The sequence below is a fragment of the Tremella mesenterica genome, assembly GCF_000271645.1.
Source record: "Tremella mesenterica DSM 1558 unplaced genomic scaffold TREMEscaffold_1, whole genome shotgun sequence".
Classification (NCBI taxonomy): domain Eukaryota; kingdom Fungi; phylum Basidiomycota; class Tremellomycetes; order Tremellales; family Tremellaceae; genus Tremella; species Tremella mesenterica.
The window spans coordinates 4,275,283-4,302,218 of record NW_006711225.1 but is presented as its reverse complement, the minus strand read 5'-3'; the positions used below and the strand labels follow the sequence as shown (position 1 = coordinate 4,302,218).

At 45.0% G+C, this 26,936-nt stretch overlaps 9 protein-coding genes across 9 annotated transcripts; 6 read left to right on the top strand and 3 right to left on the bottom strand.

Annotated features, from left to right (window-relative positions):
• Positions 1 to 807: 807 nt before the first annotated feature.
• Positions 808 to 3,592, top strand: TREMEDRAFT_42251 (uncharacterized protein; the record flags this gene model as incomplete). Its single annotated transcript, XM_007000950.1, has 6 exons — positions 808 to 1,247; positions 1,296 to 1,626; positions 1,674 to 1,808; positions 1,856 to 2,320; positions 2,393 to 2,755; positions 2,949 to 3,592. 6 exons carry the CDS (start codon positions 808 to 810, stop codon positions 3,276 to 3,278), a joined length of 2,064 nt encoding a protein of 687 aa, XP_007001012.1. The 3' UTR covers positions 3,279 to 3,592.
• Positions 3,593 to 8,878: 5,286 nt separating this feature from the next.
• On the top strand, positions 8,879 to 9,880 carry TREMEDRAFT_26192 (uncharacterized protein; the record flags this gene model as incomplete). Its single annotated transcript, XM_007000673.1, has 5 exons — positions 8,879 to 8,954; positions 9,029 to 9,162; positions 9,252 to 9,333; positions 9,376 to 9,487; positions 9,658 to 9,880. Coding segments are annotated over 5 exons (627 nt in total), but the record flags the coding sequence as incomplete, so codon positions are not given.
• A 1,104-nt stretch (positions 9,881 to 10,984) lies between these two features.
• On the top strand, positions 10,985 to 14,139 carry TREMEDRAFT_59362 (uncharacterized protein; the record flags this gene model as incomplete). The annotated part of the gene is made up of 2 exons (XM_007001563.1): positions 10,985 to 13,060; positions 13,177 to 14,139. 2 exons carry the CDS (start codon positions 10,985 to 10,987, stop codon positions 14,137 to 14,139), a joined length of 3,039 nt encoding a protein of 1,012 aa, XP_007001625.1.
• Positions 14,140 to 14,381: 242 nt separating this feature from the next.
• On the bottom strand, positions 14,382 to 15,430 carry TREMEDRAFT_59361 (uncharacterized protein; the record flags this gene model as incomplete). Its single annotated transcript, XM_007001562.1, has 2 exons — positions 14,382 to 14,891; positions 15,065 to 15,430. The coding sequence occupies 2 exons, from the start codon at positions 15,428 to 15,430 to the stop codon at positions 14,382 to 14,384; spliced, it is 876 nt and encodes a 291-aa protein (XP_007001624.1).
• Positions 15,431 to 15,691: 261 nt separating this feature from the next.
• Positions 15,692 to 16,509, top strand: TREMEDRAFT_56148 (uncharacterized protein; the record flags this gene model as incomplete). The annotated part of the gene is made up of 2 exons (XM_007001025.1): positions 15,692 to 15,939; positions 16,012 to 16,509. Coding segments are annotated over exons 1-2 (496 nt in total), but the record flags the coding sequence as incomplete, so codon positions are not given.
• Positions 16,510 to 17,180: 671 nt separating this feature from the next.
• TREMEDRAFT_37220 (uncharacterized protein) lies at positions 17,181 to 19,515 on the top strand. Its single transcript, XM_007000818.1, has 5 exons — positions 17,181 to 17,505; positions 17,681 to 17,998; positions 18,123 to 18,266; positions 18,425 to 18,600; positions 18,897 to 19,515. The coding sequence occupies exons 1-5, from the start codon at positions 17,205 to 17,207 to the stop codon at positions 18,957 to 18,959; spliced, it is 1,002 nt and encodes a 333-aa protein (XP_007000880.1). The 5' UTR covers positions 17,181 to 17,204; the 3' UTR covers positions 18,960 to 19,515.
• Positions 19,516 to 19,834: 319 nt separating this feature from the next.
• On the bottom strand, positions 19,835 to 20,974 carry TREMEDRAFT_56147 (uncharacterized protein). The gene is made up of 3 exons (XM_007001024.1): positions 20,570 to 20,974; positions 20,244 to 20,309; positions 19,835 to 20,047 (listed from the first exon to the last, which is right to left on the bottom strand). Exons 1-3 carry the CDS (start codon positions 20,954 to 20,956, stop codon positions 19,919 to 19,921), a joined length of 582 nt encoding a protein of 193 aa, XP_007001086.1. The 5' UTR covers positions 20,957 to 20,974; the 3' UTR covers positions 19,835 to 19,918.
• Positions 20,975 to 24,115: 3,141 nt separating this feature from the next.
• Positions 24,116 to 25,444, bottom strand: TREMEDRAFT_42243 (uncharacterized protein; the record flags this gene model as incomplete). The annotated part of the gene is made up of 3 exons (XM_007000949.1): positions 25,277 to 25,444; positions 25,133 to 25,232; positions 24,116 to 25,065 (listed from the first exon to the last, which is right to left on the bottom strand). The coding sequence occupies exons 1-3, from the start codon at positions 25,295 to 25,297 to the stop codon at positions 24,116 to 24,118; spliced, it is 1,071 nt and encodes a 356-aa protein (XP_007001011.1). The 5' UTR covers positions 25,298 to 25,444.
• A 740-nt stretch (positions 25,445 to 26,184) lies between these two features.
• TREMEDRAFT_24208 (uncharacterized protein) lies at positions 26,185 to 26,343 on the top strand (the record flags this gene model as incomplete). Its single annotated transcript, XM_007000414.1, has 1 exon — positions 26,185 to 26,343. A coding segment is annotated over one exon (159 nt), but the record flags the coding sequence as incomplete, so codon positions are not given.
• Between the last annotated feature and the right edge of the window lie 593 nt (positions 26,344 to 26,936).

The following is a 26,936-nucleotide window of genomic DNA, read 5'->3' as shown; positions in this document are numbered from 1 at the left end:
GATGCAGATGCTCAAAGCCTGGGCCAATCTTCGGCTTAAGTCGGCTAAACCATCGCTACCTGATTCGCTTTGAGTGGGGGACCACAGGGTTATGAATAAAAGAGAAGATGTAAGGGGGGAGTTTATAGGTTTATGGAATACATTGGGTGCCACGTTGCCACCTACCAACCTGAACCTGAACTGAACATGACGACGTGCCCTTGTCCTATTCTACGTCCTCCTATCCGTATCTCTTCTACTCCACTTCGCATCCCATCCGTAAGCGCAATGTCTTTCTTCAAGAGGAATGATCCCAATGCCCCTGCAGTCCGTCGGGCAGCCGGAGGAGGAGCTTCACCTTCCCCATATGAGCGATTACCCACCGACAATTCGTCGTACTCTTCCCCACCTGCTCAACCTCCGAGACGAGTACCACCTCCTCAAGACTATGCTCAACAGAGCTACAATCAACCCCCTAGGCAGACACCGCAAGTCCCGAGCCGCGGCTATGACCAAGGGGAATATCGGGAGAAGGCGGAATATAGACCGCCTCCACCCCAACAACCCTCCAGGCATCCCCAGCAAGGTGGGATGACCGGTGTATCGACCGGTCTAGGTCGTGGATTGTGAGTTGTTTCTGTTATAGTCTGCTGAGGAAAGATGTTGACATGATTAGATATCATATCGCTCCTTGTCCTTCTGACCCTTTGGCGCTGACAAATCGTCTTGTTGTCAACCCGGGCGATTTCCCACCAGACATCAACTTTGTTATCCTTCGTAACAAATACATTCTCTCCATCATGTAAGTCCCTCAACATCCTCAACCTGATGTTTCTGACATACAGCCGTGATCCTACACGTACACTTCCTTCGAAACATCTCGGACCCTCAAAGATCATTCGTCAATGGATCGGTCTCTCAGCTGTGGGGGAGACGGTCGAGGTCGAGCCATATACCCCTGGCAACGGCGAATATGCCGCTTCGGTCGAGATGGAAGTAGGATTCCGTATCAAACGGAAAGAGACTTCAGATCTGTTCGACACTGAGGATATGGCTCAAGCATTCGTTTCTGCCTTTCCAGATCTTCCCGTTACTCCACTGCAACCGCTTGTATTTGACTACCGTGGACATGATCTGAAAGTCACAGTGAGGACGGTCTCAACTCTGGACGGCTCAGATGGCCACCCTGGTATCATCATGGAAGGCACAGAAGTATTGTGGGTCAAGGATCCTACTAGTGGAATGAAGTTGAAAAATACTTCTAAGAGGTGAGTTGAGCCTACTTGGGCGGACCTGCCGTTGGGCTGACCGTAAAGAGGGCCGACCAATGCTATCCTTGCACCCAATTTCAAGTTTGAAGATATGGGTATCGGTGGTCTCGACACCGAATTTGCAGCCATCTTCCGTAGGGCCTTTGCCAGTCGAATCTTTCCACCAGGTCTGGTTGAGAAACTTGGTATACAACACGTCAAGGGTATTCTACTTTTCGGTCCGCCAGGAACGGGAAAGACACTCATGGCTCGTCAGATCGGTAAGATGTTGAACGCGAGAGAACCGAAAGTTGTGAATGGTCCAGAGATCTTGAATAAATTTGTGGGACAGAGTGAGGAAAATATTCGAAAGCTCTTTGCGGATGCGGAGAAAGAGGTAAGCTCTACCGAAGAAGATCAAATGAAGAGGGTACTGATGAACAGCAAAAAGAGAAGGGAGATGAGAGTGGACTTCATATTATCATTTTTGACGAACTGGACGCTATATGTAAACAACGTGGATCCACAAACAGCGGGACTGGAGTGGGCGACTCGATTGTGAATCAGCTGCTGTCAAAGGTAAGTTGGCGTGCTTGTCTGAAAGCGCCTTGCGATTGATGATATAGATGGACGGTGTGGACCAACTGAACAATGTATTGATCATTGGGATGACCAATCGAATGGATATGATCGATGAGGCTCTCCTACGTCCCGGTCGTCTCGAAGTGCACATTGAAATCTCCCTACCCGACGAGGCGGGTCGTTATCAAATCCTCAACATTCATACGGTCAAAATGCGCACAAACGGTGTGATGGACGGCGACGTTGATCTTGCCAAGCTTGCCTCTTTGACAAAGAACTTTTCAGGCGCTGAAATTGGTGGTTTGGTCAAGAGCGCAACAAGTTTCGCCTTCAATAGACATGTCAAAGTTGGTACCGTGGCAGCTTTCGAGGATGTGGAGAATATCAAGATCACCATGGCTGATTTCGAACATGCTTTGAGCGAAGTCACGCCTGCGTTCGGTGTGGCGGAGGAAGAGCTACAACAAGTAGTGGAGAATGGTATCATACATTATTCCGAGCGAGTCAACGTGAGTCTATCGTTATTTGTTTTCTTTTCCTCTTTGTCTCCCTTGCCTTTTGATTTTTGCTGATATATCAAGGAAATCCTCAAAGATGGCAGTTTGTTAGTGGAACAAGTCCGAAATTCTGACCGCACTCCATTGGTCTGTGCCCTGATCCATGGACCACCAGGAGCGGGGAAAACGGCATTGGCAGCGACCATCGCTATGCAGTCCGATTTCCCATTCATCAAACTCATCTCGCCCGAAACCATGGTGGGATTCTCGGAAGGGCAAAAGATCGCACAGCTCAGCAAGGTGTTTACAGATAGTTACAAGAGTCCTTTAAGTGTCATAGTGGTGGATAGTATCGAAAGGTTGCTCGATTGGAATCCTATAGGACCGAGATTCTCCAACGGTGTTTTACAAGCTTTGGTAGTGTTGTTCGGGAAGAGACCGCCAAAGGTGAGTACATGGATTCTATACTTGTAATCTTTACATTCTTCACCTCCTCGCTTTTGACTGGTCCAACCTCTTCGACTTCGTCATCGTATGACGGATCATGGACCTGTGATCTCCATGTATGTACGATCCTCAAGACACTTTCAAGGGTGCAAACATATCAAAAGTAATCACGAGATAAAGCTGACTTGTGAAGGGCCGCAGACTTCTTATCCTAGCCACCACATCCCATCGATCCATCTTAACAGACATGGACGTGCTTTCCGCTTTTGACACTGACATGTCCATTTCACCCATTACGACATTAGAAGAAGTCGGTCATTGTCTTCGTGAAGTCGGTTTATTCCACAATCAAAACGAGTTGGATAGATGTATGCAAATGCTATCCGAATCGAGGTTTGGTGAAGATGGTCGACCGGAATTGTTAGTGGGAGTCAAGAAGTTACTCAGTATGGCCGAAATGGCTAGACAAGATCCTGATCCGGCTTACAAGTTGGTATCTAGTTTGATCAGGGAGGTGTCGTAGGCGGTCTCAACATATCTCATCCTCTTGTGTGTTTTTCATTCTTCCAATTTGTGTATTTGACAAGACCAATCTTTTGTGTGAATACTGTATCGTCTCGAAGACATGACGGAATTGAAGGAAGAGAAGAACAAGTACAGCAAGTTGAATGAACGAAAGTGAAGATGGAAGTGTTAATCAGTTTGTACGTACAGAATATGAGAACTTGATATCGGTTTGAGAAGACTAAGAAGTTGGAGATATATGGAAGAACAGGCATCAGGATAAGTTAAGAAGACATGATACAAATAAATTGGAACAATGCAACAAATATCACGGACAATGTTATAATTTTAAGTGTTAACGTTTGAAGACTGAGTACAAGTAAATGCATACAACATTTTTTGTTCATACTTCTTCATTATTAACAGGTTGATAACCTTTCGGATTATTTGACATTGCTAATTTACGTCTGTAGCTAGGCCAACCTGTATGTTAAGATACTGCAAAATATGTGTAATGTCAAGATGAGAAGACTGACCTTCTGGTGGGATGGAATATAAATGTGTGTAATCGATTATTTCAGGTTCTAACCAGAAATCTGTGCAATTCTGAGATGAGCCTTTTATTCTGACTTTCCTGACATCCCTTCTTCCGTGATACCACCAATTGTGACGTCCTTAAATGCTTCGCTCCTCCTTTCAATTACGATATCTGCCGCTGATAGAACTGGCCTTGACCGATCTACTCAACATACAAACCACGACTAATTTGATGTGAATTCACACATGTATATATGTATCATGAGATAACTCGAAATCAAGTTTGTGTGTGTGTGTAAGAGAGAAAGAAAGAGAGAAAGCAATATCGACTCACCTTCACCACACCAAGATCAAAAGGATTATGATCCCTTCCTGCTCTCGCCATTCCACTCATAGCTTTCCCTCTTGTAAACCTATCTAATCCTAGGATATGCATAACAGGTCCTGTGAAACCTTTCCATATCATCCCACATAAACCTTTGATTCCTCCGTGTGAATGTGAATGTGTATGTACGTGTGAAGGAGGAGGTGGAAGGTTTAAATTCCCTTCTGGTCCTCCACCCATTGTGGAATCTTGCATACTTTCCAAAGGTCCTATTCCTGCTCCTATAGCTGTTGCTTGTCGCATTGCTCCACTCTGATCACGAAGAGAAGCACCACCTCTACCTCCCATGAAACCGTATCGACCAAGGTTTGAGACTTCTACCGTTGTCATTTGACGAGCGATCTGCCAGAGATGAGAGATGGCGAGGATGGATGTCCAAGTGAGTTGAAGAGTCGCCCAGAGGGAAACGGCGATGAGGAAATTGTCGAATGATGTAGCGCGACAAAAGAAAGGAGAGAGATCACATGTTGAGAACCCTATTGAAGGGGGTGTATATTCTGGAGCGTTTTCTGAGATATCTAGGTTCGTGAGTAATTTGAACGGGCGATGTAAAATAAATCAATCGAGTGGTTGAGAAAGAAAGCAAAGTTAATGGCCAGGCTTTGAGAGGAGGGTATGAGAACAAGAGGGTAAAGAAGAAGAGAGGTGGGACTGGAAATGTTGGAAACACTTACATGCAATTACGAGATGATTGAAGATGAGCACTCCAGTGATGAGAAATAAGATAAATAGGAGGAAGTAACGATGATTTCTATAACCAACTGAAATGTCAGCTTGCTTTTCCCCCGTAGAGTACGACCCGATGACTCACCGCAATTCCAAATCCAAGGACAGTGACTGTCGATTAGCTTCACTGAACAGACAAGAAGGCAAACGCTCACTGATCATATCGAGCCACACAACGATGACACGTTCTACAATGTTTTGATCTTAAAGGTTTTCTTGTCTGACTGTTAGTCCAATCAAGCGATAGATAACTCACCATGCACTCGATACAGAAATTCGTTCCATTCAATCGACCTTCATCTGCCAACTCCTCCAAAGCCTACTTATCAACATTCGCTCTGAGCTATAGATTGAACTGACCATTTTAATCTCTCCATCTGAAGCTGCCTTTGGTACCCAACCTGGATCGGTGACTATGCCTTTGTAAAAGTTATAAACACAAGCGCCGAGAGCGAGTGTGAAACCTAATTGAGCCAAAGCATGTCCTGGTGTTCCTTCTTATCAGTGAATACAAATGAAGAAGATGTGGAACACGCACGGACGGTCAAGCGGGTTACAAATGCGTAAAAGACCCAAACAAGAGATCCGATGATGATCGCGGCGAAATGTGGAGACCCAGAAACCTTCCCTTCTTCAGGTTCATGTGCTAACAAAACCTTCACCACCACCTACGACACTCAGTTGAAAGATCATCGTACGGTTATATCTATCAGACGATTGACAACGAGGAAGGAATGTAGGAAGCGTACTTACGATTTGCATAGACCAAAATTCGGCGACTGCTAAAGGCCAAGCCACATAGCCCGGGAATAATGTGAAAGTCTCAAACAGTAAACCTAACCATATAGTTGGTCCCACGAGCAAAGCTAGTCGAGTGTTACGCTACCCGTTAGTCGTGACAAAGATTGTTGTGAGAGTGAAAGACAAACAGGACTCAGTCGAGATATCCTTCTCATTCCCGTAGACGAATAACCGGCCTCTTCTAAAGCTTTTTGAAACGGTGCTAAACCTTTCAATTCCTCTGCCATATCCCTAGGCGTTTTACCTTGATCTTCCTTCGCTTGTAACTCTGCACCAGCTTCGACGAGATGACGTATGGCCACTTTGCTACCTTTCACTGCGGCCCAGTGGAGGGGTGTCATACCGGCATTATCCCGGGTGTTCACGGATGCCCCATGTCGAATTAGAAGATCGACTGAGATTGCATCGCCTGGATGTGAGCTACAACCCAGAGAACTGCAAGTAAGGAAATCACCTTGATATGCTGCCCACATAAGAGCTGTATGTCCGTCTGAATCTCTTTCATCAATAGCGACGGGTTGATGTAGCTGTGGTCAGTCCTACCCCTCTGCCACCAGCCCACCCGTAACCTCATTGCAAAGTCACACGCTCCTTCAGCAATACACATTGATGTACTTGTTAGACCACGAGACATCGAGAGGAGATATCGCAAGACGAAATGCACGGAAATAACAGGGGAAGTCAGACAGCAGAGAAAACAAGAGGGATTTTTCCGGAAGGAACAGCTCAAACTCACCATATATAACAACGGCATAACACCACTGGAATGAGTTATCAAATGTAAAGTATTGAAACCCTGAGCATCGAACAAATTGGGATCCGCCCCTCTTGACAACAACAAATGTACGACATATAAATGTCCGTTCCTAGCCGCCCATTGTAAAGGTGTAGCTTTCAATTCCCCACCTATCGCATCGACTTCCGCACCATTATCGAGTAACCATCGACATGTACCTATATGAGCGTTGATTGCTGCCCAATGGAGAGGTGTTACGTCTTGTGCATCTCGAGCTGAAAGGTTTATGGAGGGATCTGATTTGTATCGTTCGATAAGTGATTGAGTATCGCCTCTTTGTGCTAAAGCGTGAATGGGGAGCTGTGTGATTAGCAAGTCTATTTTGAGTCACAGCCCACATGGCATCGATTCATGAATATGAATGTAATAAAGACATGAAATAACATGCGGCATGTGCAACACATACGACAATGGTAGGCCCATCTCAGACACAAGGATGTCATCTCATCAGAACGTTTTGAAAGGGTCAGCTAGTCAATGTTGCATGTGTTGGGAGAGGGAAGGCGGTTGTTGTTAGATGAGATAGCAAAGTCTGACTCACTTCAGCTGGAGAGAAAACCTCAGAAGGTTCAGGTTCATATTGCGTCTTGACACCAATCTCTGAACTCGTACGTTCCCTCTCTATCCGATCATGTTCCCCATCGCTCAGTGGGTCCAATGTGGGTGAAGTCTTGAGTGGTGATGCCGCACCGACGGATGGAGCTGCCATGACTTGTGTTTCTATATCTCTCAATCGTCTATACCGATCCAAAAGATAACCTTTTGAACACCGGGAGGAGGACGCAAGAGTCAGAAGTTGAGGTTGTCAAGGTGACTAAAGTGGATGTATGTTGGGAACAAGGGAGTCGGAAGGCGATGATGACTTGGCCACGTGGCACCACATTCCTTCGACATCGGTTCAAGATCATGGCAAAACTTATGCATATGCTGGAAGGGGAGAGATCTGAGTACAACAGGTACATACGAAATATCAATGCTAAGGTCATGGCGAGTTGTAGTTCGCAAGAATATGTGGTCATAGATCCCTCACACTCTTCTCCACCACTTCCTTCTCGCCGTCCCCTCCCGCCGCGCGCTGCAGTCTTTCCAACGTCTTCTCTAAATCCCCCCTGTCTTCTCCTAGTCCCAGTTCAATAGCCAGAGCTTCAACCGATAAAGGTTCCTGATTCCACTGAGGGACCTCGGGTGTAGTTTCGTGTGCATCTTTTGTGGTGATTTCCTCGAACAACGGTCGAATGAATGATTCCGACCTCATATGGATAATCCTCCGTATCAGGGCTCTCAGTATTTCAATCTCCTTATATTTCGTCTCATGTGGTCGACCTTCATCATAGAGTAGTCTAAAGGTATCTTCCAGCTTCCTCAGCAGAGGGATCTGAAGTGAGTTGGCGGTAGCCATCAATAACGTTCTGACAGCATCTTCTCATCAGCTCAACATACCGATGAGCCCCAGTCTAACTGACCATGATATCTACCCGATAGATTGTAAGCATCCGCAGCTATTTCGGCAGCCCCCGACCATGTTCTCCACTGTCCGTCAGTACATGCATACAACCATGAGGAGAAACATACCAGACTTCTGGTCGAATCTGCCAATTGAATGGCATGTTCCGTATCACCGATAAATATGGCACACCGGATGCCAATATCGACCAATTCTCGAGATATCCCTCCTAGACTCTTCGCACCGGGATCAAAGACGTCTAATATGAGCCGTAGAGCTTGTTGGTATTCCGGAGGTGAAGAGTAATATAACGCGGTGGTGAGGTATTCTCCAAGATCAGCTTCTGATCTTATTGAAGAAAAACACTTCGTGCACCTAATTGTTGTCGGTCAATTTTCTGACGAGCTGGTGCCCGAGCAAGTCGCTGGTCTGAGTCAAGTACCCACTACTCTTCAGCTCACACATTTTGGAGAGGTGAGAAAGAGGTAGACATACTCGTCGTTCTGTGAAGGCATGTTCGGTTTTGTACTCCAATTTCGACCTCTTCACCGCTTCAGCTATCCGACGTTCCCTCGCCGCTACCTTCTCCGGGTCTCTCTCGTTGTTTCCTCTTGACGTCGATCCGATATCTTCGGTAGCGATAGAAAACACCACTGTTTGTGCATCATCAGTAGCGGCGACGATGGCGTAGTTGTCAGAGGTGACTTGTAATGTCATGATACGATATCAGGAATGTTTAAGAGGGAAGAAAGGACGGAAGCATTCCTTGTTCGATCGAGGACGACTAACCTTTGTAACCGTCATCCTTCGCTTTCACACCGTAACTCTATCCATACGACCATCACTGTTATAGAGGGGGCAGGCAACGCCGGTCTCTATACGGTACAACGGTACCGGCCATTGGCCATCGGGGCTGTGAAGATGATCGACATGACCCCTCCATCCGACTTGGATCCGTCACGATGTAGGCTTCTGGGACCCACCGCACTCGTCGTTCAGGCTTTGAGTAAGCCACCTTTTCTGTCATCATCTTTTCTCAGTTCCCCAGATGCACGGTGAATTTACGAGCTGACTCTGCAGTGGGAGTACTGGTCATCACTTCTTTGGTTATCAAACGTCAATTGGAGAAGAAAAGAAGACCATGGAGAATTTGGACATGGGATGTGGGAAAACAGCTCGTTGGACAAGGTGTCATACATCTTCTTAACCTTTTGGTGAGTCATCAACCCATCTCATCTATCACCACCAGCTACCAAGGTACTGAACTTAAATGCAAAGAGAAGGTATATGGCTCATGTCGCAGATATCTGACGTTGTCGCTCATGCCGCTCACAACAACCCTTGTTCACTATACTTCCTTAACGTATTGATCGACACCACAGTCGGTGAGTTTATGGCTACTAGCTTTGACTAAGCTGACGTGTAAGGTGTGGCTATCTTTTACTTTGCCTTGAAAGGTCTGACTTGGTTTATCACCCAACGTCTGGGGTTGGAGGGGTTTCAGAGTGGCAAATATGGGAATCCACCCAAACCTCGATTGTACGTCTTTTCCCTTTCCTCTGACCTTTTCCCTTCTCACAACATTATCTCCTCTATTTCGTGACCTTGCAGTCTATTTCTAGTCATTGATCGAGTATCAAACTCAGTTTTTAGCATGTCAGGTATCGCGATGGAGCTGTGAAAGGAGAAAATCAGGCTCATGTTTTCAGCTGGTGGCAGCAACTCATCCCCTATCTCATCTCTATCATCCTCATGAAACTTCTCGTACTTCTTCCCCTCACCTTACCTGGTATCTCCCCATTGATTATCCGTCTAGGACACGACCTCCTAGCCTATCTCAACCCCGACGCTCAAGTCATATTCGTCATGGCCATCTTTCCCCTCATCATGAACATTCTCCAATTCTGTCTAGTTGATCAAGTCATCAAAGCTGGTCAATCTGACGAAACCCCATCTTCCGACGACTATCAACCTCTTCCCACTGATCAAAACCATGAACCAGATATCGAATCACAATCTAGTGATTTACGTCGTCAAATCACTGATACACCAGGTATGGCTACAAGTCATTCCACTCGTACTTCTTCCATGCCACCTACACCTCTTGCACCGAATTCTCCTTTACTCTCAGCGGTTGACGATGCGAGAAAAGGTGGATATGGAAGTACGAATCCATCACCTAGACATAGTTTATCGAACGAAGCTGGAGATTCTTTCTGGGCCAAATTTCTTCGGAGAGAATCCCAATTTGATGAATACGATCGAGCGAGGGATAAACGTTCCGATGCGCCTTCACCTGATTCTTTCAGACCATTGGAACTACCACCAGACGAGCCGGAGACATTGGTTTCACCAAAGGAGTTTATGGCCATGACGGGGTCAGGTCTGAGTGATGAGGTGCAGAGAGAGGCGAGACAAAGTTTGAGTCCGAAGTTGACGCAAGATGTTCGATGGGGAGCGGCGGAAGAGTCATCGGTTTCTCTGGAAGAGAGAAATGGGTAAAGGTAAAGTATGTTGTATGGTTTTGAGCATGTTGGGTGTATGCATTATCAATGTTTTCACTTCTCCCTTGATCCGACACTAGCTCTGGATGACATTTTGACTTGTACTCATGCTTTGGAGCTGTTATACTGGTGTAAGTGCATAAGATAAGTACGTGTTCTATGTAAGCTTAAGCACTTGCATGTCAATACCGGAATCAAATGTTTGTATACCCTCGTGCACAAAGGAGTTAGTTACTACTTCCCCATGGTACATACATACATCATCTCTTTATTATAAACCCCCATAATTCAGACAATCAACGGGCAACGGGGCAATAATCATAAACGTGCTCCATGTCTCGTACACATCTCGGGCAAGTTTCTTCAACTACTTCAACTTCTATCCATTTTTCAATCATATCATCAATCCATCACTTTGAATAACCTTTAGGGGTATCATCCCCCTCCCTCCACCTTCCCTTCAAGTCTTCTCACACCTTTCAAAGTCATACAACACGAATTGAAAGAAAAACATCTTGATGAATCGAACATCATGCAATCTCAAAATGAACCAGGAGGGAATAATAATTCAAGTCGAAATGATTTATTCGATTTATCATGGAAACCAGATGTACCTCCTCCGAAACCACTCCCAAATATTTCCACACCCAATCTTTCACAACCTCCTACACCTGGGAATAAGGGGAGTATAAGTAGTATAAGATCTTTAAGGGATAAAGCTAGATGGAGAGGATTAGAACAAGATGATTTCGGATTGGTTTTTCCTAAAGAATCAAATTCACCTCGCCAGCCACCTATTTTGACTTCTTCAACTTCTTCAAATCTTCCTCATACTTCTCCTTCTACTCCTTTTGTCTCAACAATTCCTTCTTCATCTTCATCTTTTCTTCCTTCACTCTCTCAGACCAACGTTCTTCCAACTTATTCATCCGATTTTACCCCTACTTCGACTCTTGATCTCACTAGTACTCCTTCTTTTCCCTCCTTTTCAAACACAGATACAAATGGACAAGCTCAATCAGATTTAGGAATCGGATCATCATCATCATCAACAACAACGACAAACCTAAACCTAAACCTATCTTCAACTACATTACTTCACAAACAATCAACAGAATCTAATTCACAAATCAATTATTCTAGTGGTTCACCTCGTACTTCATCTTTCTTTGACGTTTCTTCTTCATTCCCTTCTCCTCTTCCATCACCTTTGATCCTTTCTCGCGCATCTAGCTCAAGTACCAACAATATCAATACCAATAACAATTCACTTCGATCAGATCGTCGTGAGCCTCCACCGGCTCTTTCACCATTACATCAAAGTCCTACTTTACCCGGTGGAGGACCAGGATGGCAACCCCCAAGACCAAAAGGAAGTGAAAATGTTAAATTGAGGTTGATCAATAATCCGAGTTATTTGTTAGGTGAAGGAAGATATGCTTCTGTTTTTTTGGCTTCTTATTCAAGAGTGAACAAGTCGGATCCTCTCGTCAGGAGAAGCAAGGAGAGGTTGACGTTCAATGGGCGTGTGAATGAAAAGCAAGAGAATGGGAAAGGAGCAAATCTCGAAAATGGTCAAACCCCACAAGAGACAAGAGACGGAACGGTGGATCTAAGCCCAAACAAAGATTCAGATACGGGCGTGGAGATAAGAAAACCGACGGAGAAAGAAGAAGAAAAAGAAAGAGAAATAAATCCTTCTGGTGATGGATATATAGGAGGTAAATGGAAACTATGCGCAGCCAAGATTCTTTCCCCCGATAGAGAATCTCAAACTATGGGATTAAGAGAAGCTTTCTTCTTGAGTCGTCTTACCGCTGAAACTTCCCCTTCAACAACATCTAGGAAATTAGGAAATGGTATACGTGCTTCATCACCATTAAGAAGTCGATTTTCATCTTCTATCTCTTCCACTCCTTCAACACCGGGAACTCCTGGAACTCCTTCAACACCAGACATTACAAAATCTACTTCCAGTCCTTTTGACACGTTAGGAATACCGGGATTACCTAAAGTCTCTCAATCACTTCGATTGAATGATCCAGGTGATCACTCATCACACGAGGAGACCATTCATGGGAGGACAAGTCATATCAATGGGGAAAAGGAGGTTGATAACACGCATCAATTTGAGAATCCTAACAAATGGAAATCTCCAGATAAAGGTAAAGTATACATAATCAAACTTCTCGCTGTAAAAGAAGATCAAGAAACAAAACAACGTCCAGATAAAGTACACGGTAGATCAACTTCTGATATGATCGATCTTTCACGTTCTCCTTCAAGACATCGAGCTACGACTCTTCAACGTGGTGATCCACGAGATCCTAGATTGTTGAGATTAGAAGGAGATAATGGATTATCTTCTTCACCTTCCATGCCTAGTTTAGCGGATGCAGCGAGGAATCAAACCGGTCATACACCTGCAAGATTGGTTTTGTTATTGGAATATGCCAGTTTGGGTACTTTGGATAGGTTGTTGAGGACAAGTCCGGATTTGGTAGGGAGACAATTATGGGAAAGATGGGCTAGACAAGGTGCGGAAGCTTTGGAATGGGTTCATGGGAAAGGTGTTGCTCATGCTGATGTCAAGCCTGGGAATATTTTGGTGGGTTTTGTCTTCTCATATTCCGTCTACATAGAGTATTGGTTGATTGCTGGATTCTGAGTCCCGGCAGTATATGCGGACCGAGGTTTAAAGTGAACAATTACTGACTCAATTAGCTCACCTCCGCCCTTGACATCCGTCTTTCAGACTTTGGTTCTTCCCTACTCATTCATCCTTCCCATCCACCTACCGACGGTCTGGGTCTTGGCACCTTACCATTCTCCCCACCTGAACTTGTCGATCCTTCCGAATCATTTTCCTTCCCCGTCGATATTTTCGCTTTCGGTGCTACCCTCTACCAATGTCTCACAGGTCGTGAACCTTATCGTGGGATGCGATCTGTGGAGATGATGCATCACGTTCGTCAAGGTGATTTATGGGTATGGGAAGAACGTACTCGATTAGGACTTGAAACTTCTCATGGACCAGGGATTTCACCATATCCTTCAGCATGGAGAACAGAAGTGGAAAGTGGAGGTATAAAACGTGCAGGTTCATTACGACTTCCAAAAGGACGTAATCCAGTAAATCTCAATAATATCTTAAACGTTGATGCTGTGGTCTTTGGGAGACCTAAATTATCTAGGATGTCTTCAGCCGAATCTCTTCGAGCGAGTGAAGATGTTGTTGATAGTCAAAGAAGTTCAGATTCACCTGGAGGTTTAAAATCTTGGACTAATTGGATTAAAAATTCTTCTATCTCATCTTCTTCATCAACATCATCTTCAGATCCAATCGATTTATTACTTGTTGAAACGGATGATATATCGATTCCTACCACTCCTACTTCAACTAGTAAACCTGTATCACGTAAAACTTCACTTCGTGCTCCTCAATCTAGACGTACTACGATGTCTTCACCATTAGCACACGCCCCATCACCGGATTTACCCCAAGGAGAAGTGAATGAACCTTATGAGGATGGAAGTCCAAGTATGCCATTTTTGAATGGAGAAGAACGTGTTTCGGAAGAAGTGAGACAAATGTTGAAAGAGATGTTATCACCCCGAGCGGGGCATAGACCCAGTGCAGAGGAAGTAGTAAGAAGATGGGAAGAATTGGGAGTGGGTGAAGAATGAGTTTTGAAATTTTGGAGTGGAGTTGGGTTATCGAGGTTTATCATATTGATCATATAATTGAGTTGTATTGATATATCTTCAAGTTGGAAAGAATAAAAATACCTGTATTTGTCATAGGATACGTTGTGATCTTTTATATGTATGACCATGGGTAATGGGAAGTTCCAACGGTAGACGATCCTGATGTGGTGGTATTATGGTAGGAGTACGATGAAGTCGACAGTACATGCAGTACAGTAAGGTTAAAAGCCGAAGATGTCATCCATGACATCACGTTTTCGTTTCTTCTTTGTGGTTGACTTCATTGAGGGTGAACCGACAGCTTCTTTTATTTGTACTTGGACGTTGGTCTGGTGATTGTCTTCCGTGAGATCATTTGAAAATGGTCTTTCTCCGACCATGATGGTATCTATCACCGTCTCTTTCTCCTCTTTCCTGTCTGCCTCTGTTCGTATCATTTTTGATAGAGGAACAACGTTGATAGATGATGAGACTTGTCGTTCAATCTTCTCTCCAACATCTTGAACACCCAAATCGGTATATGTCTCCACTTCCATCACCTGAGATTTACGATCAACCTCTGTGGTTGGAATGTTTGTAAGGAGTTGTGGACTTAACCAGATATCTATACTAGTACAAATGGTGAAAAGTCTAGCGTACATCGATATTAAGACAGTGTGGAGTGGAAGGAAATATCGGAGTTGAACGATTTGTTGACTTGATTGCGTCGCTGTGAACAAGGCTTGAATTAGCTGTATGTCAGGATACTTCATCTCATGGATTTCAATCTTTCTCATACGCTCTATTAGATACATTCCCCATTTCTTCGGCGCTCATCATTTACGCGGCTTGAACGACGTTTTGGAATTGTGGCGCGGATGATAATTGGGGAATGATGTAAAAGCAAGATCGGAAGATAACTCACCTTATCTATCAAAATCTTCAAATGTTGTAGATCTTTTGATATCTTGTCATCTGACCGCTTGTCAGGAGTACCAAAAGGTGAAGCGACATGATATATGTTATTTGGGCTAACCCTAGATGGGAGATGTTGATCCTGCTTGAGAGTTGAAGAGGATGAAGTTTGTGAGGGGAGACGGTCGAGTAAAGAGTACAGAACGAGTTTCGAATAACGTCGAACGGCCAAAAGTCTAGAAAAGAAGATTTGAGATTTATGTTGATCTTTTGATTTTCGAATTAAAGTGTCAAGTAGAATGTATTCTGTTTGTAAAAGTGTCAGAATGGACGGAGGGAATTCTTTTGAGATTTTGCGAAAGTCCATTTCAGACATGGTGTTGAATGGGTTTTTTTGGAGTGATCAAGGTGTGGAAGAGAATTTGTCGTGATAGTACAGTACTCGTACTATGTAGTCTGACCCCTTGATGACTTGAAACAGGACAGAGTGTAGTTGATAATTTATTCTGATGGCCTGATGGTCGGTACATGCGGTACAAGAGTGAAACTCTTTATTTTTTTTGTTCGGGGATGACTTTGAGACGTTTTTTTAACTTACCCCTCTTGATCACCAAAGTTTGTCATCGACTCGTTCCATGTTCCACCTCTCTTTTCCATCATTCCACATAGGTAAATCACCACCCACTCACCACCTTGACAAAGTCAGTTGAAGGTAACAATCACCAAGTGATAAGAACAAGAAGGTTAAGTAGTGATTGAGTTTGTGTTTGTGCGTTTTGATACTTGTTCGAGCCAAGGAAGGAAGGTGAGAGAGGCAAAGGCAAAGGACTGTGCTTTGAAATCCCTGTACATGACAACCCCCTACATCACACAGAAACATGGACAGTTAGTTATCTTTACTCTTCCACGTCTTCAGAGATATTATTATTCATATAGCTGACTCTTTCCTCCTCACAGTCACCACCAACCACATTCCAAACTCTTCCACCTTTCGTCGTCTACCCGCATTAGCAAAATCACCTTTAAACTTTAGACGCGACAAATCTTCTTTACCTCCTCTTCCTCCATCTGAAATACCTACAACTACTCGTCCACCGGAACCGACCACTTCTCCTAAATCTTCAGAAACACTATATACCTCTTCTCAAACGAAAGCTTCCACATTCCCTTCTTTATCTCGTTTGGTCGGGGAATCTTCATCGTCCCATAAGAACGGGACAGGGAAACAGGGGATGATGGATGTTTCAACATCTACTACAACAACACCTTCATCAAGTTCTCATCCGACTTTATCACATTCAAATTCTGCTCATTCACATTTACCTTCAAGAACTTCTTCATTACAAAACCCAAATTCACAATTTGTTACCAACGGAAATTTGACGTCTGAAAAATTGGAACAACCACCTTTATCACCCTTTCCAAATCGATCAGCGGCGCATCTGATGCAAGTTCAATATCAACCTCCCTTACCTTCCAGCCCGCATACCCGACGAGATGGCTTAGAAGGAGGTACGAATTCACCTCGAAATCGAGATTTACCATCAAATCAACAAATAGCCTCAAACGGTCGTACATCTGCTCAAGTTTCTCCTGTGGGGATGACAATGGTTTCAGGAAAATACGAATCTCCTCCTGGTGGACTTTCCAATAGTAATGTCAGTAGAAGAAAAGAAAGTATGCCTAATATCTTCAGTCCTATAGCTCAACATCAAATGGAAGGTGTCATTCCTCCTTCGGGTATGGAAACTCAGATACCTAGTTTAGGTTCGGCTATGGGAGGTAGTTCAAGGAGATTAATGGATCAAAGTCAACAAGCTTTACCTAGTCCTCCTGTTGATCAGGGAATACGAAGAAGACAAGGTCCACCCCTTAATCCTCATACAAATGGAGAAGATAATCATTCACGTTCTGAGGATAGTTGGACACCTACGGAAAAACCTTCATTACGGAGAGATAATCCTACACCTCCTTCTGCGACCGAAAAAGATAGAGAAAAGGGTAGAAGCCTTGAATTGGATAGAACTAAGGATAAAGATAGAGAAAGACATGCCAGACACGCGAAATCTACTTCGAAATTATTCGACAAATCCTCACCTCTTTCACCTATCCTTCCTAACGCTAAAATATCTAGAGCACCACCTTCCAGCATGTATTATTCTCCCGTCCCCGCACACGGTAGACCTCCAGGACAAGCACTCAGAGCTCATACGGGTACATTGGTGGGAGATAGGATTTGGTTCTTGGGAGGAGTTGATGGGAAACATTGCTGGAGAGGTGTGGCGTGGTTTGATACGGAGACTTTTCAATGGAGTAATGTGCAGACAAAAGGGGAGACGATGCCTCCTCTTCGAGCACATACGACGACTTTGGTGGGTGATACGACGTTGTATATCTTTGGAGGAGGAGATGGACCTGTGTATTCGAATGATGTTTGGATATTTGGTACTGGTGGGTTGTTCGTTCACACCAATCTTCAGTGTCCATCTGAACTCCCTACTTACTCGCGATGTGACACCTGAATCTTGGCTTGTGATGATCAACGTTGTTCGCTGTGGCACTCCATCGTACTAGGAAACGAGCGTCAGTGTAAGGAGGGAATATGAAGGTCATACTGACTTTTCAGCAACTCATCGATTTTCCCGACCTAATGTCGTCACTCCTAAAGCAGCCTTACCTCCACCCCGCAGAGCACACACCACCGTCCTATATCGTAATTACCTCGTCGTATTCGGGGGTGGGAACGGTCAAGCAGCACTGAACGATGTTTGGGCGTTGGACGTTTCGGATCCTTCAAGGTTGAGTTGGCAAGAATGGAGAACTAAAGGGGATGTACCTCAGAAAAAGGGGTATCACACTGCGAATCTGGTAGGAGACAGGATGATTGTGGTTGGGGGAAGTGATGGTCATGCTAGTTTTGCCGATGTGCATATACTCAATCTTCGTGAGTTTGAGGTGATACACGATGATACCTCACACCCTCTTCTTTCTCTGTCAAATGTCGCCTTATCCATCAGCATAGGAACTCCGGAGGGTAGACCGGAAAGTATGTGTAAATTGACCATCAGAAACCCTTGTTTGGACATTAGTACCAACTGAAATCAAACATAATCGTCTTTCTCATACATCAACAGCAGTCGGTTCATACCTTGTATGTTGGGGAGGACACGATGGTAAATCGTATGCTCAAGATGTTCTTTTGTTGAATTTAGGTGAATTTCTATCAGTCTCCTACCTCCTACCTCCTACCTCCTACCTCCTGACTCCTTCGTCATTCGCAATTGTGCTTACCTCCGCCATAGTGTCAATGAGAATGATGTCAACGTGATTCGACGACTTTGTATGAAGAATGAAGCTAACGTCGTCGTAGTCACACTACAATGGGAATCCAAAGTCCCTAGAGGATTAGCACCACCAGGAAGAGGTTATCACGTTGCGTTACTTCACGACGCTAGGATATTCATTTCAGGGGGGTATAACGGTGTGGCTGTATTTGATGATTTATGGGTATTGGATTTGAGTGCTGGGGCGTATTTACCTCAAGTGGTGAGTTATTTTACTTTGTTTCAACTTGTTACACATCACTCAAAAAAATTTCAACACTCACCTTGATCCCTTCAACACTTTAACACTTTAACACCTCCGTATGACTCGTATGACTTCCTGCAAACTCCGCCATCTTCCGTAGTCTTACGGAGACATCTTCATCATCGTACACACTCACGTATCCAAAACTCGAATGGCATGAAAAGTTTAAGGTTCAAATTCAAGTCAAATTGAATTCTTGAAGTGATTGAACCCAAGTTAGATATATGGGATATAGGATGAGGAGCTGATTGAAGACAACGTTTCAAGTGGAAGAACGACCAGATCGTCGGACCGAAAATGGTTTCACTAGGATTTAATCTTTCAAAACCATTATTGGTTTCTCCACTATCACTGTCTTACCCCCCATTCTTTCACTGTCTTTCCATTTTGTATCACTATTTTTTGTCTGATACAGATGAACCTATCCTCTCTCTCTCTCTCTCTCTATCACGTATGCCTCCCATGTCAACATACTTATCTCACGTATGTCTCCCAGAGATAGAGTTGTCAACATACGACAAGTGAAACACAACACCATCAACGAGATGAATCCGATCCTATAGCGATAAATCACGGATAGACGGTGATAAGTCGAAGGTTAAAACCACGCCAGAGTAATGAAGCAGGGAAGGGAGAGAAACATGTTCACATTCATTCTTGTCAGCCAAGAAAGATGAAAATACACGATTAGAATACACTATGATATAATTCACAGAATCCAAAGGACAGTTACATGTACCCCTCAAAAACAAGTCTTGATTTCATCTTGAGAATTGACGACACGACTATGACGCATAACATGATGGTGTGGATACAGTACATGATTTGTAGATGGGGTAAGTAAAGTAGATATGCATGCATGATGCTGGCGTCATCCAAATTGTTCGTTTCTCAGTCTCTTTCATTGCTAATTACGACATGTTCTACGAGTATGAGTATGAGTACGAGTTATGGGTTAACCCTTGGTTTTGAATAAATCAAGAGACGATACTGTACAAAGTAATAGAGTTGTTTAACATATGTAGAGTACACGTACGGCTGAACCGTCTCTTGAGCTATGAGAGGAGAACTTCCAGGGAGGCGAGTGAGTTGAAGATAAAGATGAAGAAAAGGAAATGAAAGGAAAGAAGAAGATGATTAACCAAATCAAAGATTTTGAAAGAGAAAGAACCAAATAGAAATCCATAGTCATGTCGTAAATTAAAATTACATATCCATGCACTTTATGTCAACAAAATCTAGTGTAAATTTTGGAAAAGAAAATCCCATCCTATCACTATGCCATCCATAATGCTAAAGCATCATCTTTGTTCTTACTCCAAACAAAACGGATCATTATCGGTAACGCTGCCAAGTCTCGTCGGCACATAGGACAAGAGGCAATGTTTGGTTGAGAGAACCATGTCTGATTATCAGTTCGGGAGACTTTATCATGCTAGAAGTATACGGGAGACAAAACAATACCAAAAGAGGAGATACAGAAAGGATTTGTCTAATCGGAGAGGGTAGGTGACAGACGAGAAGAGTGAGTGAGTGAGTTAGACTGGACGATCTGAAAGAAAGGCGCAGTCGAGTCGATGAGAAATAGAAACACTACTCACATCTAAACATTCTTGATGATACATATGTTTGCAAGGTGTAACACCTATCAGACTGTCGGGTTCGTACTGACATCAGCTTGGTTCATCAAAACAATTTAATTACTAGTCTTCCTTCAACATGTGACGGTAGCCATATGAAAGTAGAAGATGGTGACCACCGCTTCACCCTACACAAAGACCGCTCACTGACATACACCTCAACTAAAGGGGAAACGCGGCAAAGAAGAGGTCTATGCCATGTTGTAAGGATATGTCTATGCAATGTTGTAAGGATATGAGAAGGAGAAGGAAGTGGTAGGAGAAGCAAAAGAAATTTCCCAACTCACCTCATCATGACACACCGAACACGTCAAATCCTTAACCATACCCTTCTCTTCCGGCTCCACTTCATCCCACAACTTAGTCTCAATGACTTTAGCCACCAAAGCCTTCTTCGAGCTCGAAGGTAATTTACTGGTTTGTTTCTTGATCATAGCTATAACTTCTCTCCTCTGTTCATCCGTCATATCCTCTTTGATCTGTAACATCTTCTCCAACTTCATCCTCACTGCCGCCGCTCTTCCCGATCCAATCCCCATACCTCCTCCTGATCCCATCCCTTGACCTGATCCGGGGGTAGAATCGAGAGCAGCCACGCCCAACGGAGTGACATGCAACCCCGTCGCTCTACCTGTGGCAGGACCGGCTAATTCAGCGATATCGGCGAAAGACATAGCTGTAGCAGCGGCAACACCACCGTCTTCCATTTCACCGACCAAAGGCATGCCCATATCCTCCACATCGATGAGTCGGCGTAGAAGTGAGGTGCGTTCTTGACGATCTTGATAATCGAAATTGGGACGGTCGGCATCATATGGACCAGGATGGGCTTCACGAGACATACGTTCAAACAACCCAAACACTCGTGAAAACGATGCCATCTCTCCCGCTCGACCATCAGGACGTCCTTGCACTTCGCCCCAGCGGGGTTCTTCGTTTGGAGTGAAAGTACGATGGAACCCCCTTCGGCCGGGATGAGAAGGCATTGGATTGTTACCATGATCAGGGACAAAGCGACGACCGATAGCTTCGTTGACAGTCCGATTCCAAATACCAATGTCATCCGCTTCGGCATCCGGAGGCATTTCATATACCGATGATCCAGCGTCGTTACTTGAAAGGCTAATGTCGTCAATGTCCATCGGGGTGCCCCCGCGGGATGAAGCATTTGCGATGGCAGATAATGCGGGCTGTTCCCAGAGTCTCGCTGGACGTGGGAAATCTTCCCTTTCGTATACGGGACGATTGTGCCAGTCCCCTCCTGGGTTTGAAAATACATGAGCATCGGCGGCCAACAGGTTCTCCCCCGAAGTCCGAAGTGCATCCAGTTCCGAAAGTCGATCGCGATGTCGGCCCGAACGCATGGCGGTACCGATACTGGTCGAGCGACGCAGCGGTAGATGATCTTGTGTTTGACCTTGCTGGACGTTCGCCTGCGGTCCAGGTTGAGCATACGCACCGCCAAGTGCATGGTGATTCCAGCTCCACGGGTTGTATGGAGTTGCCGGTTCGCGCGGGGGTGGGACAGTGACGGAATTGGGTAAAGGGATGGAAGGAAACCCGAGATTCGGTTGACCCCAATTAGGCAAGTCATTCGGGATTTCACGTTGCGTCTGATATCTATATGCGAAGAGAGGTGGCGGGGTGATGTTTCCTCGTGGCTCGGCAGTCCTCGAGACGTCACTGAGAAGATTATCGAAACGTCGAGCAGCTGCATTACGAGAGAGACTGCTTGATTGTCTAGATGTCGAAGATGGTCTGGCATCAGGGAGAAGACGGGAGACGTCGAATTCTTGTAAACGAGAGCGTATACGATCTGATGAGCCCTGGGGTGAAGTGGGGTTCTGACGATGTTGATCTGCCCGACGTCGAATAGGTCCAACTTCTGATGGTTGTTCTGATGGTCGCATGTCCGATTGGGGAGTTTGGGATTGAAAAATCCGAGGGATAGGGCGTGAGGTGGCAGCGGCTGGACGCGAGGGTGCATTGAGGGGATTATGTTCAAAGTTTATGTCATCGACGAAATCGTACCGAGGTCGATGAGCTGTAGGCGTACGTCGTGGGGGATCATAGCCCAATTCGTTGAATACACTGCCATGTTGTAGTACGCGATCTAAGCGGGCCAAATGAGGAGGGTCTAGCTCGTTTGATGGGAAAAGAGAATCTTGTCGGCAGACTCTCATTGGGGGTAGGTGAAGTATCGAGGGGGTATCTTGTATTCCTGGGTTGACAACAGAAGGAGAAAACGCTCTAGCAGTTGTAGATGGGTTATGAGAATGAGGACAGATATTTCGAGAACTGGAAGCTGCATTTAGCGGCATCACGGGTATTTCTTCAGACGATATAAATTCTCTAGGTGAATGGTCAACAGGGTTGTGACCTGCTCTTGGTGAAAGTCCTTGAGGAGTGTTAGATTCTTGAGGTGAATATCCTAATAAATCGGCGGAATGAGGAAAAGGTTTGATACCTGTCGAACTTGAAGTAGAAGCGGTGAAAGTTGGCCTCGATGTAGCGGGAGTAAGAAGCGATAAAGTTGTGGCTGTCGTACGCCCCGCTGTGAGAGGAGGTGGGGATGGGCGTAAGGTGGCAGATATTAGACTGGTTCCAGATCCATCTGAAGTTGCAGGTGATCCGATTCTCGGAATGGGTATAGAGCTTGAGGGTTGTCGTGGGGGTACGAGAGATGGAGATGATCCCGAGGAAACTTCGCCGTAGGTGAGAAAAGGGTTATGATCCGGTTCTTCTAAAGGTCTATGAGGCACGTGGTTTGAGTGATGGATAATGATGGGTGGGGGCGGCATGATTGAGGGTCAGTCTTTCAGACTTCTGAAAGACCAAAGGCGAATGACAGGATACAGCTTGAATGTATAAAGTTGTAAATCGAAGTGGACCGGTGGCGAGGGGTCTGCCATCAGTCAAGAGTTTTTATGGTCATCAGTCAGGGTCTTGAGTCATGACCCGTTTCAACGGTCGTGATGTTCTACCGGATGGCAGTGGTGGTAAAACGGCGAGGGGACCGATGAACAGTTGGTTTCATATCCTGTTAAGCATCGCCACCGCTCCGCTCGCCGATGGGAAGGTGAAAGGAAGGCGACCGATGGATGTTAGTAGAAGGGGGGAACGACGTCGGTCGAAGGCCACAAGGCCACACAGGTTTGGGTTTGAGTGAGGGGTAAGCAAGTGAGGGTAGGGAAGGTAAAGAAGGAAGAAGATTTACTCACCAGAAGCTGGACGACCGAGCGGGAGGGGGGGGGGATGATGACAAAGGTGAGGGATGGTCGGGTGGAGCGAGTGGTGGCAAGGATGAGAAAGAGGATAAAGTTGGGAATAGAAAGGTGAGGATGAAGTGTAAGAGAGGAATGGACGAGTAGCTCTAGTAGGGTGTGAGATGAAGGGTGGGATGAGTGAGTGGCCAGTGGGGAGGGTGAGAGAGGTCAGGCAAAGGGTGAAACCCAAGTCAAAGTGATCCAAGTCGTCGCTCGGTCAAAGGGTTATTCTATCCGAACAAACCCTCTTTCTTCCTCCGTTCGGATAGGGCGTTTTGATGACAGACGAAGGCTTCTTGTGTGGGGTGGGGAGTGAGATGGTAAGATGATCCAGAGTATACACCGAGTATTGAGTAGTGATGGAGAGTACTCTATATGAAAGAGTGATGAGAAAAGATATCCCATCCATCCCACCTCGGCCCGGGAGATAAAGAAGCTCGGGCTCATTCTCCGAAGCCTTTAATCGCACAAGTGACTTTATTGTCATACACAATCCTCTTCGGGTCATTTACATACATGCAATGCCATAACTAGTCACTACTCCCAATCCATACATATATCCCACTATCAACATGGAATGTAATCATTAATCCGATCCCTAGCATCTTGAGCTATACATTCTGCTATCCAAGTCAAATTCCTAACTTCTTGTTCTTTTAGCTTTACAAAGCTATAAAACACGGCATATTGGAATTGCTGTAAAAAGCTCATCTTATTCAATTCCACATCGTGTTTGAAAAATTCATCTTCCAAACTATTCCCACTTTCCCCTTCATCACCTCCATTCCCATAACTACCCGAACCTGCTTTTTCGAAGAATGTCTTGTATTCCGCTATATGATCCACAGCAGCTATCACTGCGTCCAGATCTTCCGCTCTTGCTAATGCGTTATTTCCTTCTGGATATAAACGACCTATAGTGGGAAATAATTTGGCTCTTTGATCTTTACTCAATTCGGTACCGAAGGAATTAATGGTGATATTGAGCGATCGACGATCTGCTTCAAAAGCAAGGATACGTGACATGACTTGGTTTGTTGGTGATGGTAATGTTTGACAGAACGAATGAAAATCTTCTAAATATGCTTTGTATAAAGAATTTCGTATGATTTCAATATTCAAATCGTCTAGATCTTGAGCGCTTAAACAATCTCGGAAATAAGGTGCGAGAGGAGTTTCGACCAAAACAGAATGATATAATTCATCGACGTTTGTAGCCACACATAAAGCTGGCATGGTGTCAAAAACTCCGAGTGGATGACAACGTTCGAGGAGCTCATGAGTATCTCTTTCGTGTAATGTTCCGAGGGTTAAAAGGACTACATTGTCGATCATGTAAGCGTAGGTGATGTAGTCCATGAATGTGGCAAGGGGTTCGACGGCGTTGGTACGTAAATAATTGAATTCCGCTACGAGCTTTTCGGTGGCACGATCAGCTATGGTAGCAGTGGATAAAGGGAGGGGTTCATTGGCGAGGAAGTTTCCATAATCGGTGGAGGAAAGTTGAAGACGAAAGTCTAAAAGTTAGTTGGATCGAGTTTGAAATACATACAGTACATGTAGATGAGCATGATGATGACATACCTTCCAAGTTATCACATTGAGTCAAATTATGGTAATTGTTTTGAGTCAATAGACCACCTTTGTATCCTCTCACCATTCCTTCGAGGAATCCCGCGTCCATCTGGGAGTGAGCTATGTGTGAGAGCCGTGTACAGAAAGACCCACGTTGAAGTTGAGAGCCTCCATCCTGACCCGCCTGATTGGAAGCCCAGCTTCGTGTCGACAAGCAGGCTCAATCCAGTTTAAGATCTATGTCACTCCTAGTCACTTGTACCACGGAAGTCGGTAGAAAAGCTCAAACAAGCAATTGTAGGCCTATAAGGACTGTGCGAGGCTTTGGAATGGGAAAGTCGAAGGGAAGAGGGAGGGGGGTCATACAAGTAGGAAATGTCCATCTTAAGTGAGGGGAGCACATAAACTGCTACCCCTACCACTCACCTCGATCACTTACTACTCTGTCAAAAAAGTTGAAATTTCAACCATCATCTAGAAGACCAACATACATAATCATGTTACGACCCAATACGACCCTCATCCCTCACTCTCTCCCTTCCCATATGTCGATAATAATTCCCACTCGTCAATTCTCTTCATCCTCACATCGCTCCAAAGGTGGCTTGAGACCTAAGACGTCCAACGCTCTCACTCAATTAGTCCAACGACTCCCTCGACCTCGTCAAAGACCTTTTGGCCGGTCTGACCAATCTCCTTCCACCTCTCGATTCACAGAACTATTGAATGATCATCTTTCCCCCTCTCCATCTTCCTTCTCCAACCGACCAAACACCTCCAACGTTTCTACTCCCCATATTCACCCTCGGGTAGATCACACATCTGATACTCCTCGACAACTTGCCTCATCATCGACCACTTTCACACACCCGCCTGTAAACTCCAGTCGTACACCCTCCTCCTCATCCTCGTGGTCAAAATCCTTCTCACAAAGACCTGCGGATATTTCAAGTGGGAACGTTTCACGACCCACATCCAAATTTGTCAAACCTCCAATTCAAGCAAGACCACTATATGTAGAAACCGACACGGACGCGAATTTGTCCAACTCGGACGACCCTCCTCGTCCTTGGAAACCGACCAAGAAACTCACTTACGCAGCAATGGCATCCCTCAAAGCACTTCATCTAGTCGATCCTGATCGATTCACCCGTGGAAACCTTAGTGAACTATTCGGCGTATCGGAAGAAGCTGTAAAGAGAATCTGTAAGAGTAAATTTAGGGATAAAGCTGTTAAAGAGATGATCCTACGTCATGGACTTGGGGGAGCGGAAGGGATAGTGAAGGATGGGATGGGGGTTGGGGGGATATATGAACAAGGGGAAGAGAGAGAGGTTTTGGTGGATAGTCCAGAAGATGGGGATGGGTGGGTTGATGGGTTGAGTGTGAAGTCGGTACAGGGATCTTTGGGTGGTATGGGTGGTGTAAGTGATAAACATCATAGAAATAAAGATGGGAAGGTTAGTGTGAATCGTGGGAAAGGTGAACGAGAGAAAATAGGAGGATCAGTATCAGGAAAGAAGAGGGCAAGTGTAATGGGACAAATATTCCAAGGAAGAGAAACAAGTTTAGTAGGTACTAAATGGGATACTGATCCCACTACTGCAGAAGGGATGAGTGCTGTACCTGCCATAGTACGTTTATACAAACTTGCGGAAGAGGCTAAAAAGAGGGTTGGTAGAGCGGGGAGATGAACAGAAAATGCATAATACTGTAGCAACATGCCATGTGTGTATGTTTGATTATTTCCTACAACCTTTTCCGTGTGTGTGAATTTGTGAACTTGACCGAAGACCATAAGAGCTCTGCTGAC

Bases quoted from the DNA above. Each gene is read 5' to 3' on its own strand.
- TREMEDRAFT_37220 (XM_007000818.1), top strand. From the start codon at position 17,205: ATGTATTATTCTCCCGTCCCCGCACACGGTAGACCTCCAGGACAAGCA. The intron at 17,506-17,680 runs GTGGGTTGTTCG...CTGACTTTTCAG, and splicing joins TGTTTGGATATTTGGTACTG to CAACTCATCGATTTTCCCGA. The intron at 17,999-18,122 runs GTGAGTTTGAGG...ATTGACCATCAG, and splicing joins TGTGCATATACTCAATCTTC to AAACCCTTGTTTGGACATTA.
- TREMEDRAFT_56147 (XM_007001024.1), bottom strand. From the start codon at position 20,956: ATGTCTTTCGCCGATATCGCTGAATTAGCCGGTCCTGCCACAGGTAGA. The intron at 20,310-20,569 runs GTGAGTTGGGAA...AGCTGATGTCAG, and splicing joins GTTCGGTGTGTCATGATGAG to TACGAACCCGACAGTCTGAT. The intron at 20,048-20,243 runs GTGAGTAGTGTT...ACTGATAATCAG, and splicing joins ATCATCAAGAATGTTTAGAT to ACATGGTTCTCTCAACCAAA.